The following is a 27,343-nucleotide window of genomic DNA, read 5'->3' as shown; positions in this document are numbered from 1 at the left end:
TGTTTTGGTGCATTTTATAAGCACAGACTTGCTGGTACCGTAACAAATGACATGTTTCTTTTAGAAATGTTTTATCAGCCTGTATTATTTTTATATTTGATAATTACTAATTATTGCTAAAGGCATTTTACAGCCTAATTAGGAGGTGTTCTTTTCTCACCATGGAATATTAAAAAACATTGTGAAGTTTTCTCATCGACCCGTCAGAGGCAATGATTTAAATTTGGCTGGAAAGGTGTGCGTTCCTTTTACCACCCTAGTAACCCGAGACACCTTATGTGTCACTAAGTCCTGTGTAATGGGATGTGAAAACGGATGTGGTGAAAAGTATTCTCTCTGGAAGCGTACAGCAAAACATTGATTAGTTTTACATTTACATAATGCATTGTTGAAGCTCTATTATTATTTTGCGAGCAAATAAAGCGTACAATGTAGCCTACAAATCCAGAGAGAGATGAAATAAAATGTGATAAGCTGATTGAAATGTGTTTGTATGCAAACACCAGTCTCTATTAACAAACACATTTGCTTTTCATCCCTTCAAAGAAAAACTTCCATGGTCATTTTTTGTAACCAAGGGGAAAGGTCAGTTTTCAGTAGCAGTTCTCAGGATTAGTACTAGAAAAATCCTTCTCAAACAGGTGCTCTTTGTCCTGATTTGCACTGTATGATACCTTGGTCCAAAAGCTTGTTTACTTCAAGCTGTCCTTTGTAAGACAGGATGGTAGTGTCTCTGTTAAAATATAACCTGGTTGCAAATCCACCTGCTGTTTATTCTGTCTATCCTAATACCTGTTCCTTTGCATTTTTGCAGTTGTGGCACCTTCAGATACAGTTTAAGACTGTGCACAGGGACAATAGCTCTAGTACAAGATGCTGTGGGATCTTTGAATGTGTCAGCAGTTGCGGTCATATCAGTTGTCCCACAAAAGCCTCCTGCTTACTCTGGGCCTCTGAGTCGTCCTCGGCGAGAGCTGTGGAAGAATAAATCAAGAAGAAAACATGCTAAAATAATGATGAGTTGAACATCTACTAACAAAAGTTAAGTCTCCGTCTCTTACTCTACACTTGCACGCAGTGAATACATTTAGAAAAGGTTTATTTCAGGCAAACAGTCATGGCATTCAGACTGGAAACGGAGGTGTTTTTAAAAAATGCAAGGGGTTGCATATGTTAGACAATGATCCAGAAAGTTCAGTTTGAGTAGTAGATGCATGAATGTGGAAGCTGTTTAAATGCATCATGGTGGAAGTTATGTAATTATCTTTCCTCGGCATGATCCCAACGTAAACAGCTGAAATACCAACCTGCAAAACCACAGATAAGTTAAAGCTTTATGTTTCTTTATGTTGCAACATACGTTTCTTTAGGTACAGTTTTCTATTTTTCTCGTCACAACGTTATGTTTGTGCTCTGGTTAGGTTTAGGCACAAAAACCACTTGGTTATGGTCATGAAAACATCCTGGTTTGGCTTAAAATGCCTGTTTTTGTCGCCACAAACATGGCTGCAGATGGCATGAGATCTCGTGAAAAATATCCAACAACAAAGCCTCTTCTCCTGTATGCTTAATTTATTTGGTAGATAATTGTGTCGATTGCTCTGACCTTTGCTAGTTCTTGTATTGTAAGAAGATTGTTGATTGACCTTGCAAGAGATGGATTTCTTCTTCAGGGTGTCTTCTCCCAGAGTAACCTTGGTTAAAATTTATGGAAGGAAAAAGATTCTTTGGGAACCAATAAACATGAACTGCTGTAGCCTGACAATCAGAGCAAATTACAAATTCATTTTACTCTATCATTCAGTTTGATATCATATTTATCTTAAGCCAAGCATTTTATTGACTTTGTTTTGTTTTACACAGTAAATAGCTATGTGTCACGCATGCTGACATCATTTTCAGTAAGCACAACAGTTAGTATTTGCTCAAAGCAGTCAGCATTTTTCACAATGATAGAAATGTGCCCATTTTTTAGATTGACTCACACAAACCTGTACAACAGCGTCAATCTCATCCACACAACATCATCCAACATTTTTAAATCAAATTTCTATGTTTTTTGGGTGGATATGGTTCGATACTTGGGCTGTAACGATTTGTGCATGTGTGCCATGTTATGGTCCATGGGTCCCAGTCTGGTGCACGCAGCCACACGCAGACAATAGATTGATGCATGTAATGTGGAAACTGAACTTAACAAGCACAAGTTCGGTCGAGACACTTTGAGCCTTGTGCCATTAGCAATTCGTGCTGAAGTTAGCACGATTACCTAATTGGAGTGTGAGTCAGTCACACTGTGACAAGTGTGAATAAATTGCCGGAGACTGAAAACCCACCTGCGTCCATAAAATCTAGTTAGCTGCAACAGCAACAAAGAAAGAGCGGTGTGTTGATGTTGAACTAACTGAAACGCTCCTAATGCCCAATTGTTATTTTTTCTTTTCTTTTTTTGTTTCCAGTTTCATTCCATAAGAAATGACATTCAGTACAAAGCTGTTGGTCAAGGGGTGACAGTTTTTTTAATGCCTTATTTTTTCTATAATTAATCAATTAAAATTCACCTGTTATATTGACAGCCCTAATTCCATCTTTGATTTAATTTGATACAGGCAAGAACAAACACATGATGATATGATGGCATGCAATATATCCTCACAAAAGGACAAAAAGACAGTTGGACACAAAAAAGTCAAATTAAATAGAAATAAATTACCATGAAATACTAATTTTAGTCACATCCCTTCAGCAGTTCATATAATTAAATCAACAAACCCAGTTCATCATAAAAACGGAAAATGAATAGGACAATTGTGAAACGTATTTAATTTTTATGCAGTCCCACTCTTCTCTAGAGCATATTTTCTCGCATTTTATATTGTGTTGTGCTACGTTGTAAAGGTCAGGAGCAATTACCTTCTCTAAAAGAAATTAGCGTCACAACATATCTCTTAAAAGCTTTGAATATAAATATTTTACCTAACAGAATAATTGTATTTGATATCTGAAGACAATTTTCATCCATAAATCCCCAACGTAAGGTTCATGATGAGAATTTGACCGTGCCATTCTTAATGCTGTTTAAAAAGCTGTGATTTGCTGTTTATTCAGGGAAGCAGCGGTTGAAGAGCTGAACACCCGACTTATTTGAATTGTGAAAAAAAAAGTCTGCAATGTGGGCGGTGATTTTAAAGCCTGGAGGAAAGCTACAGCTGGAGCACATCTACGTTCAATCTGGTCACTTCTGCTTTATAAACATCTTACCAGCAACCAGCATTTTTAGCAGAAGCGCTTTTTGACCTGGTAACTGACATCAGTCTGTTCTGTGGTATAAATTATTCATCATGATTCTCCCATGTATTTCAGCTGTCATGATGTGCATAATAAGGTGTTGAGAAGGCATCATGAACAGGGTTTTACAAAGCTGTCAGCTCCCTCATCTCAGCAGAAATATGAAATATTAAACAGTGACAAAGTGTTATTAAAGAAAGCATCTGCAAACAACACGGAGTTTGGAGAGAGATTACCAGCGAATGCTGTTGTTCAGTGTAAATCTCATTACTTCTAGAGCCAGCCGTTTGAGAAAGTGAGAGCACAGCCGGACACGGGAGGGTAGCAGTGGAAACAGCGGAAATTTCTGGTCAGGTCTAACAGAGCAGTTGCTGGCCCTGGAGGCTCGCTCACTGTCCTCCAAAGCAATGCTTCAATTCCCCAGACCGATATTCTGTGAATGTGCCCTCAGCCCTCAGTGTCTATCCCTGCTTAACCCCCTGTGTCTTGGATGGAGCGACTCACTGGGATATGGAAATGATCTTGTTAATAAGAAAGAAGAACGGAAACATGGAATTCCACTTCCTCAATCTGAATAGTAGGTGAACAGAAATGTGCCACTGACAGCATTTTAGCTGAAATATTAACATGATGACGGTAGTGCTAGTGATGCAAGTGAAATGTGAACCAATGAGTTGAGAGCAGCTAGTTTTACACAAACTCTCCGTCATTGTCAGAATGACTTTGAACAAGGCACCAGATGTCAAGCTGTTCCAAGGTCACTGCACTAAGCAGAGTGTATTTATGCGCAAATGGAGCATGAAGTACTATTCTAGTCTAGTGTTGTACTGTTAGCATCAGACAGTGCAGATGACACATGGCCTAAAGCCTGCGAGGCCAGTAAGAAGTGCAGCTAACATTATTCAGTATTTGACCAGACACAGTGGGTGCTCTCTGCACTGTTTACAAATTTTCTCATACTTTGCTAACAAGCCAAAGACTGGAAGATGATTTGCTGAGAGAAGTGTCTGTGTCACCCTGTAGCAGCGTAGGAGGACTCCGAGCACCAGCTCATGCCAGGCTGAGGATTACTACCTCCACTCCATACACACACTAATTCACAGCTCAAAAGCTCTCTATTAGATTAAAAAGCACTTTTCTGTGCCACCATGAGCCAGATTGCAAGGTTTGTTGTGTGTTCTTTTTCTATTTTTTTGCTGACCAGATCCTCTTCAGATCCCAATTTATGCTTCATGTTGTCCCTGTTGCGCTGTATGTTCTGTTCAGTGTCATGAGAAATAACGTTGAGCCAGCAGTGCATCAAAGATTGACAGGAGAGACTAAGATATGTGAACTGAATCAAAAGCAGGTGAGCCCAGACAGATGGATTATTCTGTGTATTGAAGAGTTGAGTTGAACTGCTGATCCAGGTCCTGGATTTCTGAGATGGAAATACGTGAAAATATGTGGATTATATGTACCATTATATGTACCAATTATTTTCCTTCTGACTGTGAGATCAAAATATAAATGTCAGTCCCATGTCTGTGCATTAAGTACGTAACTGGAATCATGTCACATATGACAACGATAACAACTCCTACTGTAAGCTGGGGCGCCCTGACAGCCAGCTTGGTAGAGATGGAAGCCCACGTACTGAGGCTGAGTCCTCATCAGTGGGCACAAGTTTGATTATGGCCAACTACTCACTTAAGTCCAGCCAGCTTCTTTATTATATCAACTTGATCTAGTAAAATAGTTTTGAGTAAAGCAACATTATGTAGAAATTGGCCTTTTGGGCGATTTGGCTCATCCCACAGATGCTAAGTGCAGCACCAGTGTCGTGAAAACAAATCCCAGGTCTGTAATATTTTGTCAGACATAATGTAGGTGCTAACTACAAACAAAACTCATTATGCCATAACAATGTTATGTGTTGAAAACTTGTATCTTGAAGTAAACATGTATGTAGCGCTGTGATCCTACCCTCTCACTGAAGTTACATAGTGCAGAAACAAGTGATGGGAGGCAGAGTGGCTGAGACAGAGACACCATTCACCCTATTACAAGACACTGTACCATCAACATGATTTTGTTTGAATTTTAAGGTTAAATAGTTACATAATGTTGCTTTAACAACCTGGGATTTGCCATGCATGTACATTTTACAATCACTAGCCTCTGCTTTAAAGGGGAAATCTGTAAGATAAGGGCAAAATATTAATTTGAAACATTACGTCTATGTACCATGTTACAGAGATGTCTACTGAAGTTACCTGTGAATGCACGGACACGTCGTTCCAAAGATAAAATTCAAAAGAATAGTAATTTAATACACTAGTGACTAGTGATTATCTTTACCCCCCCCCCGCACGTCCAGGATTCAAGATTCAGTAAGTTCATTAAGTTTCTTTATTGTCATTATACCTTAGTACAATGACACTTTGTTCGGCATTCTTTCTGCAGTAAAATAAAAATAAATAAAAGACATGTAACAGTCAACAGAAAGTAGAATAAAGACAAAAAGACCAAAGCTAGGCCTGCTCTATATTTAACACACAGAAGTGATTAATATCAATCTTATTGTCTTATAACTATACAAAATATTAATGTAGTATTGTATAGTATGTGCAAAAATGTTAATCTGTTCATTGAAAGTTGTATAACATCACATATGTACAGTGCATGTCTGTCATCGTATTTCTGCATATTAAACATGACAAGCCCTCTGCAATAACTCAAACAATTCTGTAATTCTGGGTTTATGCTTGATCTTTTATTGTCTATTCTGTTGACTGCATTTTCTTTTGTCTTTGTTTTGTAAGGCGCTTTGATCAACTTGTTTTTAAATGTGCTATAGAAATACATTCTGACCTGATTTAATTTTAGTTTAATTCTTTTTAAGAGTTTAGTTTAGAGTAAAGTTTTATGTTTTCTGATTGCGTTTGATTGCCAACAGTAGTAATGCTCTTATGCGCAATGGGTGTAGTAATGAAGTCAAAATATTTATGTATGACCAGCTCAATTCGCAAAAAGGCCTAAAAAGGCTTAAACTTCTATGAACCCATTTTGCTTTCACTCTTGCATGCACATTGCTATATTTAAGTTACGTTACACACAGATTTCACAAAAGACCCTGAGTTGCTGAAGCTCATGTTTGCTGTTAATACGATGAGCCATAACATCTGCACTTTATTATCTGGTTATGCAAGGGACTAGAAGGCTATCTAAATGTGTACTTGTTATTATCAACCTTTCCTATTTGGGAGCAGCCACATACTGTAGCAGTTGTTAGAAATCAAGTAGCTGTTACCATTATAATGCCATCTCTTCACCTGTTAGCATTAAATTAATAGAGAGCATGGCTTTTAGATTGTCATCACATGTGTAAACAACATTACTGCATTTGGATTACACAAAACCCTGAGAAAGATAAATGCATACTGTAGTAAACAACAAGTTATTAGGCAAGTAAAACACAATTTGAGGCTTTAATCACCTTGTTGCTGTATTCACACCAATGTTTATATGCTGAGCAGATCTGTTTGTGTACCATGAAGCAGCATGGCAGCAAATGCTCAAACTGGTTGATCAACACAGTTTGGTCTTCGACATGATTTGAGCTCTCAACTCGTAGTCGAACCCAAACTGTGTAATTTGCTTCCCTGCCATCATCAAAGGATTCCTCTCGTGATACTGGGCAGCTGATGAGGATTTTGATTTTCTCTCCCAGAAATGTTCCTGCCAGCTATCTGACTCAATGTGTTTAGAAGCTGTTGTGTTTGGGGCCTTTTAGTTGTATTTGTTGTCTCTAATGTAAAAGCATGAGGCCATACAAATAACAATGAAACGATGAATGTGCTGCATTTGTTCTGGTTTTGTTGTTGGAGTTATTCCCTGCATGCATCATCATCAACAACTGTATACACTGTACAACATGCATCCAGTATAATGCTCTACTTCTACAGAGAATTCCCACTAGCATTTCTCCCCTGTTCAACAACAGGGGGAGTACAGTATTTATTTTACCAATTTAATACATTCACTTCACTGATTCCAGTTTATGAGCTCTAAACAGCCTCAATTGTGTAAACTTTGTTTTTCACATCACATCGTCCTAGACCAATTTTTGAGTGAAATGGAACACCTGGTTGCGTATCACAGGGATTACAATAACTATTGGGATTTGATTTGAACACACCAAAAGAATGCATGACTTTGAAAGCATGGTCACTCAGGGTTTGGTGCAATGAGCACACCAGGATCTACTTTAGCTGGGGAAGCTTTAAAATGGACCTGAACTGGCAGGACGATTGATCTGCCCACAGGTGCCCCAGTGCGGGAGGTGACATCGGTTGTTAGTGTTCTGTTTGTACCTCTGCCCTCAGGAGAATAACGGGGGATACCCCCCATACAGGTACAGAGAACTGTCAGATCAGAGGTGGAAGCTGAGGCGGAAATTAAGACAGTAGATGAAAATGACTGAACAACGAATGCAATGGCACAGGACTGGAACTTTGAAAAGATATCTTTACCTCAAAAAGTCTTTGCGCACACAACCGGACGTTGACTTTTGTAATGTTGCTAATAACATGTCATGCCATTTCCAAAAATATGACAAAGTTACATATGTGACATCATAATATGTACGTGTTTGGTTAGGTTTAGGCAACAAAACTACTTGTTAAGGCCTAGGAAAAGATCATGATTTGGATGAAAATACGTTTGTTACATTAACAAATTTTACATATTTAATGTAAGTAAAAGCCCTTTGTGTCCACCTGACCTCCTCCCTAAGTGTACTTTCTCAGCCTTTGCTCCTGTCACCACAAACGTAAACATCAGCTGTTTTAACCCCCTTAAAAAAACCTTTTGACTGAACAATTATAATGTGGTTTAAAAGAAACAATGCAATGTTTAATCAAATACAAACAATGACCAAACACAGAACAAAAGACGTTGTATTACCTTTCCATTAAAGGTAAGATTTACCATTGTTACAGTGACTTTCCCCAGCAACTGGGTCCTAAGAGAGAAGACTGAAATCAATTTACTGCTGATGAGGGCACAGGAGGTTGCAGTCTGTAAGCAGTCTTAGAAAACGTGGAGACGCTCATCAACAAAGGCTTCCCTGACAAACACAGAGAAAGCTCAAATGCCTCAGACCACAGGCGAGGTACAGCATCAACAGAACAAAGCTAATTTGAACTGAATACCCACTTTAGATTTGGATGCAGCCTTAGCTGACAGACTGGCGGCGTTTATCTGAGGCCCAGATTCTTAGTCAGAGCCTCCTGTCCTCCCCTGTGATTTTCTCCTCCCCTTCTCCCAGTTAATAATGCTGCACATTATTTCCCATGCAGATAGCCACAGAGCGTGAAATCAATTTAAGAGCAGAGAAGTGTGAGAACAAACTCGACTGGAGAGGAATGTCTGAATTTCAATATTTTCTCATTTAATAAAGCGTTCATGTGCTGTGTGATTTAATAAACACTGCACAGGGAGGGCAGGGGAGGGCTCAAGGTAGAGGAAGGGGTGAGTCGTCCTCCCTGACACCTTTGTTGAGGTTAAGGCAAGGAATAAGTAAAGACTGGGAATCCACTCTACCCACATAGACCATGTTATGCATAAATTATATATTATTTCATATATCAACACCATTCAGACTCACTTATCTCCCTCCTTTTCTAATTCTCTTCCTTTTTATTTTATAGAAAAGAATCTAGAATAGAGGAGAGGAGGTTTTGGACGACGTACGTTAACTGAATGTTCTTCATTCTATTTACTTGTAAGTTCAGGAAAGGTTCAAACAAGTATTGAACACAGACTGAGTTGCCTCTCCGAGGCAGTGACAGAATGAGTAGGAGAGCCGAGATGCAAGATGGTGGAGGTGGGTCAGACCATCAAGGCACTGAGCTGTGCCCACAATAGGTACTGTACACCCACCATGAATAAACCACCTTGACAAGACAGTGTCATTTGTCAACATTAGGTTCTTGTGAAGCGAAACCAGATAGTCGAGTCGACAGTCGTTTACAGGAAATGTCTCTGCTGAGGCACTGAAATAAATCTCATATATCTGTATTGCCTGTATTTTTAATATAAGCATAGTTTTCTTTTTTTTTTTCCCACATGAGAATGTGAAGCCCACAAAGAAGAAACTGACGTAAAGAACCTAGATAGGACTTTGGAGTCCAGGATTATTTGTAAAGCCTTCCTGCAAAGTGTGTTGTTCGATGAGATTATCTCTCAGTTTAATCCTTGGTTGTGTTTTTTCACTCGTTTACATCTAAACACAGTATTTGAAATATAAATATAGAAGCATTAATGTTTCATATGGTATTACAAAGATAAAGCACTACATTATGTAAGTGTAAACAGGGAACCACTTTGTTGATGCCATGATGTCACTGAATCCCAACTGAATTTTAATTTTCAACTCTGGATGAAAGTAGGAAACATTGTGAGTCAACCATAATGCCCTGCAACAGTGAATGCAGGTAAACCAAACTGAACAAAGAAAACAACAGCAGGACATCAAATGTGCATGAGTGAAATCAACCTAGAACAGCAGAGAAATAAGAGATCATCTCCCTTAAATTTTACCATCTGGGAAATGGATTATTTTTGCCAGAGCTGCTGGACTGTTTACCAAGGCTCAATGGACAAAAATTACATTTTCCTTTCTCTTTGACTGGATTACCTTGCAGCACAGTGCACTGTCAATACCTTACATGGAATGAACAGGCAGAGTGCGATCAATCCTTTTTGTTCTTTTCCTCGTCTCATTGGATTTTGAACTCAGTCCTTGGTAGGCAGCTCCCCCCAGGAATTGGACAGTACTGAAACCTTTGCCTGCTCACTGTGAACAAAGCTTTATGGTGCTAATGCTGAACTTTCTCTAGCCTGAGTAACAGCCCTTGCAAGTCTGGTAATGCTATAGTGCTGGCAATATAATGCCTTGAAGGGTTTCTCTGTTTGCAGGGTAGTTAGTTGTCAATAGGCAGGAGCAGGTTACAACTTTATTGCAGCAGAGCTGCAACATTTCAGAGGCTTTAGTATCACTGCCTTTAATTATTATTTTGACTGTGACATTATGGAGGGTGACAAATTTCACCATCTGGGAAATGGATTATTTTGCTACAATAATCCACACACACACATTCATACTTGTGGAATTTGAGGCTATGATCTTGAGCCATTTGGATTGTAATATTGTAAAATGGAATACTTCATTAGTATTAATTATCCATATTATGCATAATTAGACTGTAATGTGATGTTTGTGATGCCAGGTGCTGTCGTATCAGGTCCCCGATGGACGTGTTTCTGTTAATTCTGGGAAGACAAAATGCTGCAATACAGGGGCATGTAATTACATCTCCAGTGCTACAGGTATTAATTTTGTGGTTAATTTCAAGTGGTTTTAGCAGAAGTCACACATCTATTTTCATCGTGTAGAAGCCACATAGTCACAGTGTGCATGGTATCATGATATCTCCATAGGAAGAGAAAATAAAAAAAGAATTGTATCTACAGTGATGTCCACATTAACTATTACCATTCCCCCTGATGGTGGGAGTTCTTGGTTGAATGATGACCTTTCTGACACTATTCTATGAATATGTGGTAGGTTTTAACATAGAGATTGGCTCCTGTATGTTCTGTTCTACCACCAGAAGTCCACCCTCTGAATCTAATCTTCCCACTCAGTTATACCTAAAAATAACCAAGGGAATTCCTTCACTGAAGCATTTTATTAAAAAATAGATTTGCTCTAAGATGACTCTCCAAAAAAAGAGATTCACCACTATTAAAGGGTGCGCTAACTGGACTTGCCAATGGAACCTCATCTTTGAAATAAATGTTGCAAAAGTGCCCTTTTGGATGCCCCTAGAGTGGAAAAACATTATAAAGTGCCGTCTGCGGTGGTCCAATTTGATAAAGTCCATTTTAGCATGCCCTTCCAGTCGAGAAAATATGATGTAGTGCCCTCGCGGGTTTCTTTCCAGTGGAGAAAACACAATGCAGTGCCGTGCTTGAAAAGTGTTTGGATCTGTTTCACCATGAATGCATCATGACTTGCTGCGTGTTAACATAATACTTCAATTCAGTGGAAAAAGAAAACTTTTTTTTTATTTCTCCATTTCTCTGTGGTTTTACTGTTGCCATCAGCATTGGCAACATGGCTACTGTCCAAAACAAAAAAACAACTGTACTGTAAGAATCCCAGCTTGACGCATTGAGAAGAGGCACTCGAGAATGGACTTGACTGTCACGGAAAATTCGACCCAAGTCCGAGCTTGTATAAGTAACCAAGAGAGACAGACACGTTGCAATTAATATTAATGTGTATGTAAATTAATATAAATACATCAGTTGAGGAGGAAGGAGAATCTCCCTCAAACCCACATAAGGACATTCTGTCCTTCTCCACAGCTCAAACCCTTTTGAGCACAATAAGAGTTGCTGTCAGGATGAAGGCACTCCCTCTGAATCAGACTTACAGCCACTGGTTAGATGGGTTTCCACGCATCTCACTTTAAAAAAGGGAACAGGGCTGCCTTTGTTTCCAAGCAGCAGCAGTGCAGAGTGGGAGTGGAGGGGCGTTATTTTGACCGGAGTAGTTGTTTTAAAACTAAGAGTGTTCCTTCTCACTCAAAGAGACTGCTGCATCCCACAAGCAAGCTGTGTTCAGATGCAACTTGTCTGGTTTTATGTGGACGTATTTGACAGCAGGGCTGTTTTTGCAGTCCATCTTTTGGCCGCAAATAGCCAATAGCCTTGTTCCCTGACAGCACTGACGTTTGATGTTATAACACACATTCGCTCTGTGAATGGTGTTTGTGTATGCGCGGATGTGACGGGTCAGACAGACAGATTTCAAACTCAACTCAAGTTGTTATTTCCTCCACTGTAGGCCGTCTCTGTTTCTCTCTCTCCCTCCGTTTTTGCATTAAGGAAGTGGAGTCATAGAACTCTGCAAAACTCTGAAGCTGTTTCCCCAAGTTACAACATCTTTGACCTGAAAAGACACATCTTTCTACTGCCAAGAATGAATCAGAGTTCGTTTTTACCTTGCATCTTTTTATTGACTTTTCTATCCATTCATACCCATTACCCATGCAACCTCAGGCAGAATTCACCACTTTTGTTGTAGCAAACTGGAGCAGATTTCCTCCCTGTTAGAACATAGACGAAATGAGGAGTAGTGCAAAGCAACTACCGGCATCGGTTTTATGTCACAAAAATATTTGTGTTTTACGTATATTCAAAGTAATAACTGCATTGGATGTGGCTTATCCCAGAATTTGCCTGACAATTGGCAGCTAACATTAACCCTAACATAACAACTGTTATCCTGCTTATATTTTAAACTCATGATGATATCATAATCATTGGGAATAATAATCAAAACTCTGAAAGTACAACAAAAAGATCCAGATGATACAGTAAATGAACAGCACTCAGTAGAGCAAATACCTCCGCCAAGGCCCAACAGTCCCCATCAAGTCTAATCCAATATCATGTAAAACAGATTTTACTCTTTTTACTTAACACTTAACTCTTAACACTTTTGATTGGCATGAAATTGTAGTAACTTACAGATATTAGCCATCTAAAAACGGCAGATTTCTTTTTTTTTTTGGAGAGATCTTTGCATTATTCTCTGAGAAATTACCAAACATGTCAGATGATCAGTACAAAAAGATAATGGGGTCTATTCTGGGCCGAGATCCATCCTCCATCCAAGTTTCGTGGAAGTCTGTTAAGTAGTTTTTGTATAATCCTGCTGACAAACCAACCAACAAACAAACAGTTATGCGCAAAAGCCTAACCTCCTTGGTAGATGTAGGTCATATTTCTTTATTCATGAAAACAACTAAAAGTTAGATCAAATCAAATCAAATTAGCATCGTAAAATTGTGAGTGCAGGAGAACCTTTATTCATGCCTGCTATATGCACACTCAGTCTTGACAGTAAGTCAATGGTTTTGCTAAAGTGGGATAGCAGTACTTCAATTACTTCCACCATCACATGCAACATTAAATTACACAGCAGCCACTTTTGTTAGGAACAAGCATCCATTCATCTCTGTCTCATCAAACCAGGCAGTTCACACATTTAAACTTCTTCTACCATCTGGCATAAATTTACACCACATATACATAAATGTGCTTTCTTACGAATGTGCATGCCATGTGTTAATTGTCTGCAAAACCTATTAAAAGGATGGTGGAGTGAGCGAGTGTGTGTGTGTGTGTTACGAACAGGGCAGGCTCTCTTCTATTGCACCTTTGAAAGTGAAGACAAATGGCATTTGAGGATGTTTTGAAGCACTCGCTGATAGCAGATCACAGCTTCAGTGCCCACATGCATGCAGTGCAAAGTTGTTGTCTATAGAGCACTGACATGGCACAAGCAAATTGTTGGTCTTAAAAAAGATTGAATTACTTGGAAAAGTTTGCATTTATTCAATCACCACTTTGTTACATTCAATATAAATTAAACATGATTTTGAGAACACTTAATATTCAGTGATTCCCACATGTTAGTGTTTAAGTCTATGTAATATGTTATATTATGTCAAAGTGTAGTTAATGCAGCACAACTTCTCATTTAAATAAAGATAGAAATGTTGTAATTTTTATCTCAGACATGCACATGAAGCCCAAACTATGTTTTAATTGATTTCTCATGCCCCAAATGGTAAATTACAAAGATAACCGAATAAATTATCAATGAGGAGGTGACTGAATCTCAAAATGAATTAACAGCTGAACGCATGATGGGGAAAACAGCTCCCCAAATATTCTTTTTTCGAAATACTTAGATTATCACTTCCTACTGTTTCAATGAAACAGACATAAAAAGTCAAAAAAGAAACAACAACACAGAACAATATGTCACACGACATGCTGAATTGATGCCACAGTCCTTCGTGAATGTTTTTAGGGCCTTGACACATCATAACAACTGTAAAAAAGGAGGTTAAGTGCAGCATTAGAAGCTGTTTGTCAAATTTTAGCCAGCAGTTGTGAGGGGTTTGTTTCATAGATCTTGAATGCTTGAAATCTGTTATGGCCACCCATCCTTTCATGTCCAACAATTCCATTCCTGGGAGCCTCTCTCATAAGGTTGAGCATTGATTGGTTTAGCTTGCAGATATCCAATAGCCTCACCAAACACTACACCATTGACCTTTCCTCCAGAATGAACCCTACGACTGCAGTAGAAAGTGATATTGAATGTTTAATGGTACGTGTGGTCAATATTCAAAAGGTACTGTATATAGTGTTGTACTGCACATCAATGCGAGATGCTTAATACAACTCCTTAAAACATAACCCTGTTACTCCCAAAATACAATTTTCTACCAAAACCCGAGTGAGAAAGATGTTATGTTGCCAGATGAACACGTAGAACTAACCATCACCGTTGGATTCATCGAACAACTGACATGTGTCAACATGATTGACCCGGGAACTCTGACATGCTGTGTATTCATCTTCGATTGGTTCAACATGAATAAGTCAGCTCGAGTCTCCCCCTTCTTATCATCAGCGGTTAAGTGATGGAATAGAGGTCAGCCTGTGCAGCAAGCAAGACGTGAGATGTTTCTATGCCAAAGGATAATAAGCACAGGCAATTGAGTCCCAATGTTGTCAGGGAGTCACTATCTGCCTTCCGCTGGATAACAAGAGGGGATCAGACCACCGCTTTTCCGGGGCGGCGAGGGAGGTGAGTTTAATGTCACTCTCCAAAAGCTATTTCCAAGAGCTCACCTAACATGTCCTCTTCAAGGTCAGGGGAGAAGAGGATATGACTTGGATGTGCTCATGCACTGATTGCCACACCAATCCAATTTCCCAAATTCAGTCAGGGATACATCATCCTGAAATTGTATTCAAAAATAATGAAAATCGTATGTCACCTGCTTTTCTCAATCTCCAGCCTGTCTATTCTCGTAGTCCTCAAAATTTGAATTTCCTTATGGAAGTGCTATTGTGATAAAAGTTATTTCAATGTTTAATGATTTTTCAAAATAAAGTCACAAATGTATTCATAAGAGGAAAAAAAGGCTGTTTCTCATGCACTTAATTTTAATTGGGTGCTCTGCTTAATGTGAACCTTTTTACATGTGAATTACATACATTTGTATGTGATTGACTGTTTCCAAATATGAAAACAACAAATGGAGCATTAAATCATTGGGAATTTGCTTCTTCACATGTGAGTTCCACAATTTTTTACACATTTCCACATGCGACTGGCTATTTTCACATATGAACTTAAATTTTAACATGAAAGATGAAAATTTCCGCATTTGAAATGTACATTTCACATGTGTTTGTACTGTATTTGATTGGCTTATTTTTCACATGTGAATTCGGATTTCTTTTAAATTATTATTATAATTATTATTTTTAACGCAGATGTTTCATAAAAACAGAATGAGGAAAATATATGTGGGACCTCAAGAAGAGCAATCTTTTGGGTAAATTGTATTCAAAATCAATATAGATGATAGACATTGTAAATACATTTACCTAACTTTCCGAACAAATCACTGAGTGCTTCCGATTGACGCATTAAGATGGATATTAGCTTATGGCAGATATTTGGGTGTAAGTGTGCTTGTCAGCTGAAAAGTAGAAAGTACATTACAAAAAGTACAGTTGAGTGTGTCACCACAGAGCACAGACACTTCAGTGAATAACCACGTCCAAATTCTTAACTTATGAAATGTATAGGAGATCTTAAAAAAAAAGAAAAGTAAGTTTATATCACCTTATTCTTATCAGCTTTTTCGGTGTTGGTCTGAAAACTGCAGTATGGTTCACACGCACAGTGTCAAAAAAGAAGAATAGTTAGGTCTAAAGCTGTTCAAAAGCTACACAGATAAAAGAGAATAAGAAAATCAGAGGCAGTACTTCCATAGCAACAGTGCCCTGTAGGCAAAAGCCTGATCACCTACCTAAACTCAGGAAAAGGCTAGAGTTAGGATGTTCACTGCATTCAAGCTCGGAATGAAAAGTTCAGGCAAAGGGTGGCATGCGACGTCTTCAAAATAATCAGAAAATTGAATTCCATAATGAACAGGCTCTGAAGAAACACTAAATCAAACGGAAATAGGGTGCTGTCTGTTAGGTTTGGCTAAAAGCTGTATTGCATTCCGAACAAACTGGAGACAGACTTTTATTCCTTTTATTCTTTATTTTTTATTCTTTTTGACATTCTTTACAAAAGCAACCTCTAAAAGATGGTTATTTAACCCTCTTATAAGAGTATCTAATAACCCTGACCCTGCACAGTAATCATAAACCCTGCATTATCATCACAGCCATTCCATCTCTTTATTGTTAGATTGAAGCTATGGATCAAAAATCCTGAAGGTGCTTTGTACTCAGCTGAGCATTTTTCTCTTTGTTCCCCTCCTGCAGATAATACATTTCGTGTGAGCAAATGCTTTGCTAGCTAGCCAGTGAACATGTCAGATGAAAAGAAATGAGCACGCAAGAAATATTTGCAAATAAATAACGTGAACACAAAATGTTGACAAATGTCAAAACAGATGTGTGAAAGCAAACATCCATGGTGGAAGCCGCATCACTCTTTTGTGTTTGTGTGGCCAGCAGGCATTTTCTCAGTATCACTGCTACTTGTGTGTCATTACTCCTTAGAGTCACAAATGAGCTCTAAGCTAGGCGCTGCCAGCAGCTAGAAGCAGGGACATGGAAATGAATATTGATATCTCTCTGTCAAGACCACAGGTAGACTGTCGATAACTTAGTTACACCAATTTATATTTTTCTTTCTCTTATTTTTTTTTTTCTTGAAAATCTGTTGCGAAGAGGTGTAGATTTCGATCATATCACATATATACCAAGAAGTGTGAAGCTTGAATTAATCATCATTGCAGCTCCATCCACTGTGACCATCACCTCACACACACACATCACACAATGAGTTTTATTCTGCAGGCATTATGTTTCGCAGAATGAAAGGCTATACATCTGTTACCTTTTCTCTGTGCTAAAAGCGCACTAAGCAACACATCTGTTTAACATGCCAGAGGGGTCTGCTGCTCAAAAACATTGTATCTCCAGTCCCCTTGCTACCATACTGCGACCACCCACCACCCTCTTCTTAGGCAGGTAAAAATGTTTACATGTCCACAGGGCTCCTGTAGGTGAACTACCTGCCTTAGGTGAAGTTGTAGTCCCACAGGCCATGCTGATGCATTACAATAATTCTGAGCATCACATGTAAAACGAGCACAAACCAGACCAGAGAAATGTATTTTTAGGCATATAATAACGACAGGGTCAGCATCTCAACTAAATGGTTATATGTTATTTTCTTTGTTTTGATTTGGTTAATCTTCTAAATTGCACTTGTAATTCAACTCAATTTCACATGCATCAACATGATTCACTTGTATGTATGTGATTTACATGGTTCATATTATTCAATTCATTGAAATTCTGCTCGGGGCACTAAAAGATCTATGACCACCACTGAATTATGTGCATAATCTGAACACATTGAGAGGCAGCCGGGTTCTGGAGAACTGATAAATACCATGAGCACAGTTCACGATTACACTGTATGATCAGGGCACGATTAAATTTGGAGTTGGAAATATTTAATGGTGAATTTCTCAATGAATTGTGAAGCCTCTTTTACAGTACCACTGACAGCAACACAATCATTTGCAGTCCTGGAGGTAGCACACCTGTGTTTAATCACTCATCAGCTGTCAGCAGCTCGCTGCAGATTTGGAAAGAAGACGGTAGTTAAAACGAGCTTGCAGGAGACATTTTGACTTGTCAAACACAGGTGTAACTAATTACATTAATTATGGCTGCCTTCCATCTAGGTGTTCCAGTGCCAGAGCTCTGGTATTGTGCATCATGACTCACTCATATGGCTCTCTGGCATAAGTACATTTTTAAAAAAGAGCCATGTTAATGATGTTAGTTACACCAGGGCTTTTCTTGCTGTGACAAGTCAAAATGTCTACCATGAGAAAAGGTATGTTACAAGTCTTTCTCCACAGTGGAGCAAGGTCTGGCTGCACCAACTATCATTCTGGTATGGGGGGGGGAGGAGACACTCTGGCTTCTTTGGATGTCTGTAAACCAACCACAATCTTTGTAGGGGCGCTAAAAATGCCTTAATACCCTCAGTAGCAATAGTAACAGCTGCTAGCTTTATTTGGTTCATACCAATAGCAACCAGGTGCCATTTTAAGTGTATAGGTTGCTAGCTCAGAGGTTGTTGTTTTCCATGGAGGCCTGTCCGCTCTACCCAACGAGCCCAGAGACACTGTTTCAGCGGAGAGCAGCTCTGGAGGATGAATGACCCCAAAAGGAGCAACAGAAGAGCGGTAGAGAGGTCAAAGAAGTCAATGTGTTTACCCGCAAAACTACAGCTCATAAACTGCTGTGTCAAAGCCAAAATAAAAATAGACATTACCAGATCTACTTTGCAAGTTAACAGTTCAAGTCAAGCAAAGAGAACATGACCAACTATGTTAAGCCAACCGATCACAGGCGAGTAGGGCAGGTCTTACAACAACTGCGGTAGGATCCATAATAACTCTGTAGAGTTGGGGATTTTGATGCCAACACACTTCTCCAGACATCTTGTGCGTCAGACTACTTCAAGTAAAACAGTTACAATAATGGACTATGTAGGCTTTTCTGTGCTTCATCTGTCATTTTGGATGCTAGTTAAGAAGCATTTCCATGAAAAACTCATTAACATGATGTGGGAGTTATGATTTCAACGTGTGAATACCCTTTATGCTTATCGTAAGGAAGTGCCTGAAAAAGCAACCAAACATGTTAACCTCACATCAGCCAAGGTCATTTGAAAAATGCTGATTTAATTGAAATATTAAAATAATCCCCATGCACAGATTTTAATCATGTTTACATCACACTTGTTATCAGGTAGCCATTGCCCAAATATTGTACAGTATTTGTTACCTATACATAGGACCTCTTTCGAAGAACAGTAGCTGTTTGTTTTGCTCTGTCTTTTTGTTTTCATTGATGCCAATATTGGCTTATTTTGAGAGCAAAACAACACCACAAGCTGAAAATAAGGCAGTAATGATGTAAAACAGCTGGAATTCCCAATAATGAGTGAAGCAGCAGCATAATGACACTGGCAGCCGCTGGGTTGTCCAGTTATGTGGACATGTGAATCTTTTGCCAACACTACTGTTCCTTCCAACGAACATAATCTAAATGCAGCAAAAACCCTCATTCTCATGTACTGAGGGACGCCATCACAGGCTTGAGTTGGTTTCTATTCATCCTTCTTCCAATCAACCTCCTACCACCTTCAGTCTTTTTTCAATCAGATGTTTTTATTTGAAAATCAAGGCTGTGTGCACGACATCAAGCTCATTGCTGTAGCATTTTCCCTGCATGCTGGGCAATCATGCATGTGTGCACACATGTATTGCATTCTTCTTATCTGCATGGTAAAACACACAACCGTTAGCAGCAAATTTATTTTTGTACCTGGTTGTGCTCACTTAACACACCTGAGCTATCTTTCTCTTGGGACAGCTAACAATAGGGCAGTCAACTATGCCTAAAGCGAATTAAACCACTCCATTAATTCATGACCCAAAGGTGATTCGATTCTGTTTTCATGTAACACCTGAGAGACTATGTTGATTTTCTGGCCTCGTCTGTCATGGTCCTAGATTTTACTTCAGTGTATTTCCTGTTTTTATGTTGAAAGTTTATCCTCATGTGGCTACTCCATGTCTTTGTTAAGTCTGCGTTTGTTACTCTGCATTCCTGTGTCTGTTCCCTGGTCCTTGTGTGTTTCCTGCGTTCCTGTCCGAAAAAGGACCCCAACGCAGACACAGGCAGGCAGGTTGAACAACAAAAAGGTGAGCTTTAATAATGACAGCTGAATTCCAAAGTCCAAAATGCAAGTAATAAAAGGGCAGGCAACAATAAGGCAACGAGGAGAATCCCCAAGACTGAACAGAGATACAAAAAGGGAGGACAAACCATTAAGGCTTGGGGATGACAGTCAAGGACCGGGGAACAGACACAGGAATGCAGATGAAAACAGTTGAACCGACAAGGAGTAAAGGAATAACAGACTTAAATATGCAAAGACAGGAAGTCGAAAGTAAACATGACAAATGAGATACATTCAACATCGAAGAGGAAATCAGCTGAACTAAAACATAGGACCATAACATCGGCTTGACAATTAAGTTGTTACATTACATGGCAATGTAACTTTCGTGCTTTGAATTGTAGATTCAAAAAGACTTAAATTTAAATAGAAAGAAATAAAATAAAATATATATTTGTAAATATTATAAACAAAAAGACAAAAGTATTTACAGAAAGAACCGTGTGCAAAGTGGCAGGGTGTGTATGCATGTGTGTGATATACCTATGGTGTGTGCTGAGTCTGTGTTATGTTGGTTTATAAGAGTTTATTGTCCAAATGGCCTGAGGAAAGAAGCTCCTCCTCAGACGCTCGGACACTGCGTAGGCACTTGCCAGAAGGCAGCTTCACAAACAGTTCATGGTTGGGGTGGTGAATGTCTGTCATGATCCTGGTGACTCTGGACCTGCACCGCCTGGTGTAAATGTCCTGAAGGCAGGGCAATGCAGTTCAAGTGATGCGCTCAGCACATCGGATCACTCTATGGAGAGATTCCCGGTCCTGGGCGGCAGAGAAGGTTTTCTGCAGCCCTGTGGAGATCTTAAATTTCCTCAGCTGCCTGAGGTGATACAGGCGCTGCCTAGCCTTCTTCACCGGTGAGAGGATGTGGGTTGTCCATGTTAGGTCCTCAGAGATATGAACTCTGAGGTACCTACATGTATAGCTGGACACCTTCTCCATTGGGGTCCAGTAGATCTGTAGTGGTGCGTAATGGGAAGCGAGCATAGAAAGAGTTTAAATCCTCCACCAGTGAGGGGTCCATGACTGCCAGGGTGTTCGTACCTCCTCTGTAGTCCGTGATCGTCCGAAGTCCTTGCCACATGCTTCTGCTGTTGCGGTTGCACAGCTGAGCCTCCACTTTGTCCCTGTATTGCTTCTTAGCCGCTTTCACTGCTCGCCTGAGCTCGTAGGACGACGCTTTGTAGGCTGACATGTCGCTGGACCTGAGACCGTCGTTGTAGGCGGCGGTGCATGCATTCAACGCCTTACGAACAGACCAATCAACCCATGGTTTCTGATTGGGAAAAACTTTAACAGTTACCATGGGACAGATACGGTCTATCAGTGTGGAAATGAAGCACGTCACCACTTCCGTAAACATGTCGACGTCACTGGAACATGTCCCAGTGGATTGTGGATTGTGGTTGGACATCAGGCTAACGATATTGCTATTGGGAGAGTTGTCAGAAGGAGATCACAGCACATGTCTAATGCACTGCAGATGGATACATGTATTGTTTTTGTAAAGTTGATGTACTCAGGTGGGTTACACAGACGATAGTAGCCTAATGAGAAGATGCAGTTTTAATATTGTAAACTGTCTCAGTCTGATTATTGAAAGGACTCTCTAAATTCAAAGGGTATTTAGGTTTATCTTAATGCTTGTATTACATGAGGATCAGTGTGCAGTAAATTGATGATGATATGAGGTAAGTCTTTATCAAATCCAATCATGACATCAGTAAAGATTCTCACCTCTACTGATAAACTACAGCATTGTTAGTACACTGAAAATGTATTTATTCTAGCATCAACTCCAGCATCTCACTTCCCATTTTCCCCCCAAAATGGTATGTGGACCCACTCTCAGCTTCAATTACTGGAGAAAATCCCCTCTGCCAGAGAGCACCGGAGAGCAGTGTTGGAGCTCCTCGTTGCGTAGCTGGTGTGCATCGGTCATTAGCTTCCCACTGGGTGCAGCAGCACGCATGGTCTCCCAAGCAGCCAGACAACTCCACATCCTCCATCCCTCAGTAAGCACCTCTCCACACACCACGCGAAGTCCCCGCAGAACTCATGTATTAAATCCAGCATATTAAATTGCCTCATATGGAAACAAACCTGAGGCTTGATGGCTCTCCCGCTAAGGTTTTTAGCACCAAAATCAACTGCATGTTAACAGAAAGTCGTTTGTTATTAGGTGTTAGTGCTGTTCTAACAGTAATGAATAGAATTTAGCCCCTCTCTAAAGCTGTGTGATTCCATTTTCTGTGTTTGCAGTGGGATGAAAGTTTGAATAGATTTTCCCCTGCCAGTTGGCTCCCTGGTGTTATCTGAAATTCCAGGCAGAAGATTGCATCAGCATATTCAACAAAACCAGGGAATGTGGGAAATAAGGCCTGCATAAACTGACTTTCTTGTGAAGTGGTGTTGGATTTAATAAAATCTTTTCTTTGTCAAGAGGGCGGTCAGGGGCGATGTATAGACCGAATAACGTTTTTTCCTTTAATATGCTAAAACCATGTTCGATGCAGGAGCAGCAAGAGTCTTTCTCTTCACCGTGACATCTTATAGTTTGATTCTATTCTCACTCTGGTTGAGGATTGCCAGGGGAATTGATTAATATTCATTCTCATTTGATATTCATGAAGAGAATCAACACTGTGTTTGTCTGAAACTCAAGAGGGAACACTGAACATATGAAACAACAATGCAAAATTAGGACAATATAATGGGAGAAATACACACTAAATAAATTTATCTTGGCATCTCTGAGGCTTTTGTTTATAATAAATTTCAAATTATATCTTACGTGGCCAGCTTGAGGCAAAGGACACAAGAAAGCGTTTACCTGACTCACACACGGAGATATGACGTTTATCTACCAGAAATGACTGCTCCACTCAAAAGCCTTTATGCCACTCTGTCATTTTTGTTTTGCTTTATATCGTGTAAACATATTTCTGATGCATAATGGAAGAGAAAGTGTAAGGGTGAAGGTAAGGCAATTTTTTGTATCCTTAATTGCGTATGTCAAGAAGCTATTTTGCCAATTTGAATACCAGGGATGAATTCCCATTCCAGGGCAGTGAATGTCACAATTTGAATGGTTAAAGTATGAATTCAAGTTGAGCTGACAGGATAAAGGACAGGAAAGCAGAAATGTATCATTTATGCTAAACAAAAACATTCATGTAAATATAATTTGTACGTGTTTTTCAATGTTTTATTACTATATAAAATATTTATATTATTTTCTGAATAACTTGCCTCTGTTGACATAAAAAAAAAATTATTACGCTTTTATGAAATATAGTATCAGGGAAAATGAGCAGGGATGCTAAATCACACAGCCACACATTTAATGAGGCGACTGTTTAAACCATTATCTAATAACTATTAGTGACAAGAGGCATCCTGATCATTCTGTTTCAGCTCAGCAGGAGATCGATTGAAAGACTTATCAAAGGATGATGGAAACTCTTCTGAGTGTTGACTCAGTTAGACAAATAGTCTAATCAGTCATGATCAGGATAAACTTATCAACTCTGCTGATGTTGGAACCTTTCACCACCCTCTGAAAGTTCATCGTCATTTGGGGTCAGTTCCAGCCTGAATAATTACAAAAACGAAATACCTCTAAACCAAATGTGAAAAAGTAATTAAGGGGGAACCAAAATGTGCTTGTACACAGCTGGTGATTACCCTGTGAAAACACAAAGATCCTGTTTGGGAAAATATTGTCTCCATGTCGTATCGTTACCCACTATCATTTAAAAAGTATCATCATTCGTTTTAGTTTCTGCTCTTGTTCATTTTGTCAGAGTAGAATCCATTTATTTTGAATGTAGGAACCTCATCTATCTAGCCTGTAAAGCTTCGGCTGCAGGCTGTTGGATTTTATAGCCTCTCTCCTCCCCTGTGAGGAGATCACAATGCTCCGTGAGAACACAAGATATTGCCTGCAGTGTGCACTTCCAAGTTCAGTATACTAACCAAACTGAGTAATGATCAGCCCCTCGAACGAAAGAAACAGGGGACGTTTTTGCTGTTTAAATGGTTGTTTTCCAAATGTATAATAATATTAATGAAATTGTCACCTCTGGGCTTGTAATGCTGTTGTTCATACCACCATTTTTAATAGGTTTGTTGTACTTGTGTATCCAATAAGTGGAATCAGCCCTTTGCTCAATGTGCCGCAGCCTTAAGCTAGATGTGCTGTGTAAAACAACAGCATAATGAAGAACATCTGTTGTTGAATGCCTCCATCACACCTTGATAGATCAGGAGCCGGCAAACGAAAATAAATTAATGAAATGTATTTATATCATCAGGCAGATATACTGATGTGAGGTTAACACTTCGGTCTCACATACTTTGTTGTCCCAAACATATTATAAATGTATACATTACTACCCCCCCCCCTTCTCTCTCATGCACATGCACAGATGCGCACAAATGATGCGCACAAATCAAAGAGTGTTTGTATAGATAACAAGAGATGGAGAGCAGGAACATTACATATAGCCATTGTGTTCCTGACTGAGGAATTAAAAGTATCAATTTCACAGGCCAGCTTTAGTGTCCATACGCTGACATTGATGCGATGTGGATATAACCATCGAACGGATTAACAGATTTTGACCATAGCATCTGTCAGTGCTATAAGGTCCAGTGTGTAGAATTAAGGGGGATTTAGGGGGATCTATTGGTGGAAATGAAATATAGAATTAATAATTGCATTTGTATGATTGCATAATACCCTGGAACTATGATTTGCGGCATTAAATTACCTGAGTTTTTTCGATCTAATGGCACAGTATTCTGCCTGCTATTTAGAGGGCACATTATTCAGATTGTAAGAAGCGCCAACACACTGCTGGCGGGTTCACAACTGCTTTAATGATTAGAAAGGCTGCTTTCATTAATTTTAAACGTTTCCATGTGCATAGTCATGCCACTGCAGCAAATCTTGAGGCACATTGTAGCAGCAAATCTAAAAACTGTAGTTATAAACTTGTCAGGAAAGAGGAAACTCTCCAGAGGAACATTAACAAATTAAACTTGTGCCGATGGATATCAGAATTTGTCAGGAGGACAGCTGCTTCATCATCCTGTCGTCATGTCAGGAGATTTGAATTATCAATAAAGTCAAGCTCCTGTTATAATCAGAATGATCATTTTTATGACCTGGCCCGCCCATTTGTGCATCACTATTACACACACAGGGATGCAGCAGTGATCTTCCCTCCTGGTGATTTGGATGAGGAGTGCTGCCGTTTAAATAGCAATGTACCATTGTGTTAAGTTTGTGTCTACAAATTTGCCTGCTCTGAATTTTGAATAAGGTCATTATTAATGGGGCAGCACTGGCAAGCATTCAATAATATACCCCCGACCTGTTTTCAATTGATTACATTTCCTTCCCTCTGAAAGTGCGAGGAATACATTCATTTCACTGCTTATGTGATGGCAGCCATCCAACTCAGTGCTATAATACTGCACTGCTTCATTTGATATGGCTGTATTAGGAGCAGGGATATCAACAAGAGTGGATGCTAGTGACTGAGAGCAAGCGGATTCCTGAAGACTTCACAACAAGGTGATGGGCAATTTCCCATTCGTTTCTTTTTAAACACCTCAAGCACAAAACAAATGTTGTGTGTCAGTGAGAATAGGAGATTGATTCGATGCCGGGACAAAACAATCCATTAATGGAAGTCATAAATGCTGAGCAGTCGAGTGAAACTACCATGTGAATGAAAAAACCAATGGGGTAAGGTGGGGAACATATAAGTCTGTGATTTTTCCAGCTGTGATCAACAATTCAACAGAATGTAGCGAAATGTTTGCAGACCTGGTTGTGCCACCGACAGAGTAATCATTCACTTGACCTTTACTGAATACTTAGCACTCAGACTGTTGGATTTGGTTGCACCTTGAAAATAATTCACACTTTGTGCATCACATTTACTGCATCCCAGATTTCCCTGCATAATGAGCATTTTTCACAAAAGTGTGACAAAAAAAACATGTAATAGTGTGCTTTTGTAATGCACATGCACACACTTGTGCTTAATGTATGTATTCATCATCCTGCTACATTTTAGCCCCAGACAACCTTGTGGCATTAATTAAACTTTGCCTCATTTTCTTCCTTTGTGTTGAATGTTTCTAAATGTGTATTTTCCCCACTAGTGAGTCCGGGGAAATGAATGAATTGTAAAACTTCTCAAGCAGAATTCACAAGCAATCATCCTCCTCGGCTCACAGATGAGCCACATATTGTGGCCTCAGTGTCATCAGTGAATCTCTTGAGGTCATGTTGACGGCCTAAGTCCCTCATGTGACCCTTTGTGTTTTTTTTTACATTATGTATTAATAGGAATTTCATGTGTTAACGGCCATGAGCACCCAGTTAAAAAAAGGCCACCCGGACTATTCATGAATGTTTGAGGGTCATTTCACACAAAGCTAACACTCACTTTGATTAAAATATCGCATGGGTATTTGTAATCATTTCAGGCAGGAATATATATTCTGTTTGATGAGATTCCACTGTGGACGATGCACATCAACACATAAGCTGGCAATCTTACAGGGAGTCCTCGCTATTTTTAGATCTGCTCTTTAATTTTTCATAAGTTGTTCACTATGTGTGTTGTCTGGTTTTCCCATCATGGTGGCAGTGCTGCAAACACACTTACAGTACACAGGGCAGGGGAAAAAAACAGGACCACGATAAATGTTATGTTAAAGGATACTGGAATTTAAATTCTCAATTTTTTTGATTATTTTTCCGATTGTTTAAAAAGAGGTAAAAACTGTTTCTGGAAGTATTTGGGAGTGTGTGTCTAAGCCTCAGGCCTCAGGGTGGACATCAGTTGAGTGACAACTGAGAGTGGGTGTTGTGAAGAGATGAGCTGTCGTCATCGCGCTACTAGCTGTCAAATGTCACTTTGCTTGCCAATACTCGTCAAGTTTTGTGTTTCTTTATTCAAATATTCACAGTATATTATGTCATTAGTTTAAAACGGTCAGAAATGATCAGCAGAATGTGAAGAAACACAGCTTTGACATCACGTCAAAAACATCTGTGTATTCTGCTGCAGAGATATTTACTGATGTTAAAATGCT

General features: G+C 39.4%; 1 protein-coding gene across 3 annotated transcripts in view; it reads right to left on the bottom strand.

The window, feature by feature from the left end:
- The window catches only part of LOC311263988 (uncharacterized protein), a 174,659-nt gene that overhangs the window by 27,779 nt on the left and 119,537 nt on the right, over positions 1–27,343 (bottom strand). The window contains exon 5 of one of the 3 annotated variants that reach the window (XM_084364465.1): positions 911–974. The exons of the other annotated variants lie outside the window; for them this stretch is intronic. Coding sequence (XP_084220591.1) covers positions 941–974 — 34 coding nt within the window. The 3' untranslated portion in view covers positions 911–940. Of the gene's footprint in view, positions 1–910; positions 975–27,343 lie in introns of those variants that run through there. 3 annotated transcript variants of the gene reach the window in all.

The sequence above is a fragment of the Pagrus pagrus genome, assembly GCF_965226575.1.
Source record: "Pagrus pagrus genome assembly, chromosome: 10".
NCBI lineage: Eukaryota > Metazoa > Chordata > Actinopteri > Spariformes > Sparidae > Pagrus > Pagrus pagrus.
The sequence above is the reverse complement of the archived record's forward strand: the minus strand, read 5'-3'. Positions and strand labels throughout refer to the sequence as shown.